Source organism: Alexandromys fortis, unplaced genomic scaffold (genome assembly GCF_014885135.2).
Source record: "Alexandromys fortis isolate MF-2015 unplaced genomic scaffold, M_Fortis_MF-2015_v1.1 scaffold_3430, whole genome shotgun sequence".
In the NCBI taxonomy this organism is placed as follows: Eukaryota; Metazoa; Chordata; class Mammalia; order Rodentia; family Cricetidae; genus Alexandromys; species Alexandromys fortis.
The window spans coordinates 1-2,830 of NW_026071292.1; the positions used below are offsets into that span (position 1 = coordinate 1).

At 38.8% G+C, this 2,830-nt stretch overlaps 1 protein-coding gene across 1 annotated transcript; it reads left to right on the forward strand.

Annotated features, from left to right (window-relative positions):
• Positions 1 to 498: 498 nt before the first annotated feature.
• Positions 499 to 1,704, forward strand: LOC126496374 (protein ECT2-like; the record flags this gene model as incomplete). Its single annotated transcript, XM_050133894.1, has 3 exons — positions 499 to 650; positions 1,395 to 1,474; positions 1,558 to 1,704. Coding segments are annotated over 3 exons (379 nt in total), but the record flags the coding sequence as incomplete, so codon positions are not given.
• Positions 1,705 to 2,830: the final 1,126 nt, after the last annotated feature.

The window sequence follows — 2,830 nt, forward strand, 5'->3', positions numbered from 1 at the left end:
TTTTTTCTTTTGGTTTTTCGAGACTGGGTTTCTCTGTCCTGGAGCTAGCTCTGGTAGACCAGGCTGGCCTTGAACTCACAGAGATCAGCCGGCCTCTGCCTCCCAAGTGCTGGGACTAAAGGCGTGCACCACCACCGCCCAGTCTTTCTACCTCCACCCTCCTGGAGCTGATTTCAGGCATGACCATCCTCTACCACCTGGGTCCAGTGGATAAATTCTACATTCCACAAGCATAGCTTCTAATGCAGTGGTTCTCAGCCTGTCATGGTTACATGCCAGAGGTCCTGTGTATCAGATATTTACATTACGATTCATAACAGTAGCAAAATTACAGTATGAAATAGCAATGAAATAATTTTATGTTATGGTCCCCATAACTCGAGAGCTGTTTTACAGGGTTGCAGCATTAGGAAGGGTGAGGACCACTGCTTTAAAGCTTGTTGTTGCTCAGTGACTAGGTTTGTTTCATGTATTCAAATTCCAAATTTTGTTTTTCAGCCTCCACAAAACAGTTCAAACCATGTCTGACAACAGTGCACTAACGTCTCCTACAGAGATAACTAACTTGGCAGATTCTTCTATTTTTGATTCTAAAGTTACTGAAACTTCCAAGGAAAACTTGTGCATGGTTTCTTCTTCAAATGTTGATGGTAAGCCTATTATCTGCTTTATAAAGAAAGAGAATGGTTTAATCCTCAAGTACTGACTGCTGGTTTTTTCTGTCACTGATGTAAGTTAAGTTAGAGGCTGTGTGTTGAGTAAGTCCGGCACTATGTCTGTACTCTCTGTCCATCATGTGGGGTAATGCTTCCCACTTTGAAAAAGGGAGTCTTAGTGCTGATACTGCTTTCCTTGTATTGAGACTGTCTAGCTGCAGCATTGTGGTTATGCCAGAGCCGCTTAGCTCACTGCTTTGTAGGCGGTCTGTAAATCCTAAAGCTCCCTGTACCTTAAGGAGGAGGGACATGCTTGATAATGCTTCTTGGGCAGAATTATTTCTTTTGTTTGTTTGCCTTTTGCTACAATTTATCTTTTCCTTTCCTTTCTTTTCTTTTTTTTTTTTTTTTTAAGACAGGGTTTCTCTGTATAGCTTTGGAGCCTGTACTGGAACTTGCTCTGTAGACCAGACTGGCCTCAAACTCACAGAGATCCTCTTGTTTCTGCCTCTAAGTGCTGGGATTAAAGGTAACACCACCTGCTTGTATCATTTCTTTTTTAAAAGTGATACATAGTCATATATTTTTGTAGGAAACTCAGAATTAGGTCATTTTAACTTCTGGGAATGTTCTACCTTCCTCAGGTAGAAGACTTTGTAGCTGGGAAGAAGGTTGAGGAAGTGCTTGCTGACTGTGTTGTTGGTACCCTAACATATTGAAACATTTTACATTTAATAGAAGAAATGCCTCAGGTTGAAACAAGACTGATACTGGTCCAGGAAGCTGGGAAACAAGAAGAGCTTCTCAAGGCAGTAAAGGTAAGGAGATGGAGTTTGTAGTTGATTTCTAAAGAGATTCTTCTCCCACCTGTCTTTCTTATACTTAAGTCTCTTTTCTGCAGACTGTTAAGATAATGGAAGTCCCCGTTATAAAGATAAAAGAAAGTTGTCCTGGAAAATCGGATGAAAAATTAATAAAAGGTGTTATTAATATGGTAGGTAGGTCAAGCATCTCATTGCATGTGGCATGCTTCACTTCCCTCAGCTGAACTGCTCACTCTGGACTGGAATCAGCATCAGGTGTACTGTGCACTCTGAATTAGAAATGGAGGACGTAGCCTATCTTAACTTAGAATTGGGTTGTTTCTGAAGGCCAAAACTATAATTATAACATCTATTATAAGTCCAAATTTTAGAGGCTTCATTATTTAATTTAAATAAAGGATGTAATATTAATATGTACAATAATCTGATAATTTTCTTTTCATTTAGTACTTTTCCTTTAATTTTGTTTAAATTCTTGTTGTTTTTCCAAATTACTAATACCAATAAACAGTGATTATCAATTAATTTGCCTCAGATTTGTAATCTATCTATTTCTCTAGTCTATCTCCATCATTTATTATACTTTGGCAGATTGAACCCCATCTTGTGCATGCTAGGCAAGCATTTTTACTACTGAGCTAACGTCCTGCCCTTCAGTTACGCTAGTCTGCTAGGGCTGTTCAAACAAAGTAACACAGACTAGAGATCTTAAACAGCAGAACTTCATTTTCTCAGTTTTGGGAGCTAATCAAAATTGGTCCCAGCAGGTTTAGAGTGTCTGGAAGCCTCTATTGTGCTGCATGGGCTTTTTTCTTTTCTTTCTTTCTTTCTTTCTTTCTTTCTTTCTTTCTTTCTTCTTTCTTTTTTTTTTTTTTAACTGTATCCTGCCTCATTTCTATGTAGTGTATCTTTGCTGTTCCTTTGTATGTTCATCTTTTTTTATGAACACTCCAGTCAGATTAGATGAAGGCTACTCAGGCACCTCATTTAGCTTTAGTTGCCTCTTTAACATCCTTACCCACATGCAATCCGGTGTTGAGATAAGGCTTCAATATTTTGGGTTAGGGGTTCAATATAAGAACTTCAGGGATAGCTGATTTGGCCCATCATCCAATAATTTTTACTTATCAATTCCGAATTATTTAGTTTTTTCTAGACAGGGTTTCTCTGTGTAGTCCTGACTGTCCTGGAACTCACTCTGTAGACCAGGCTGGCCTTGAACACACAGTCTGCCTCTGCCTCCAGAGTGCCAGGATTAGAGGTATGCACCACCACCACCTGGCTCCATTCAGACTTTTTTTTTATTAAAATATTTATTTATTATGTATACAATATTCTGTCTGTGTGTAT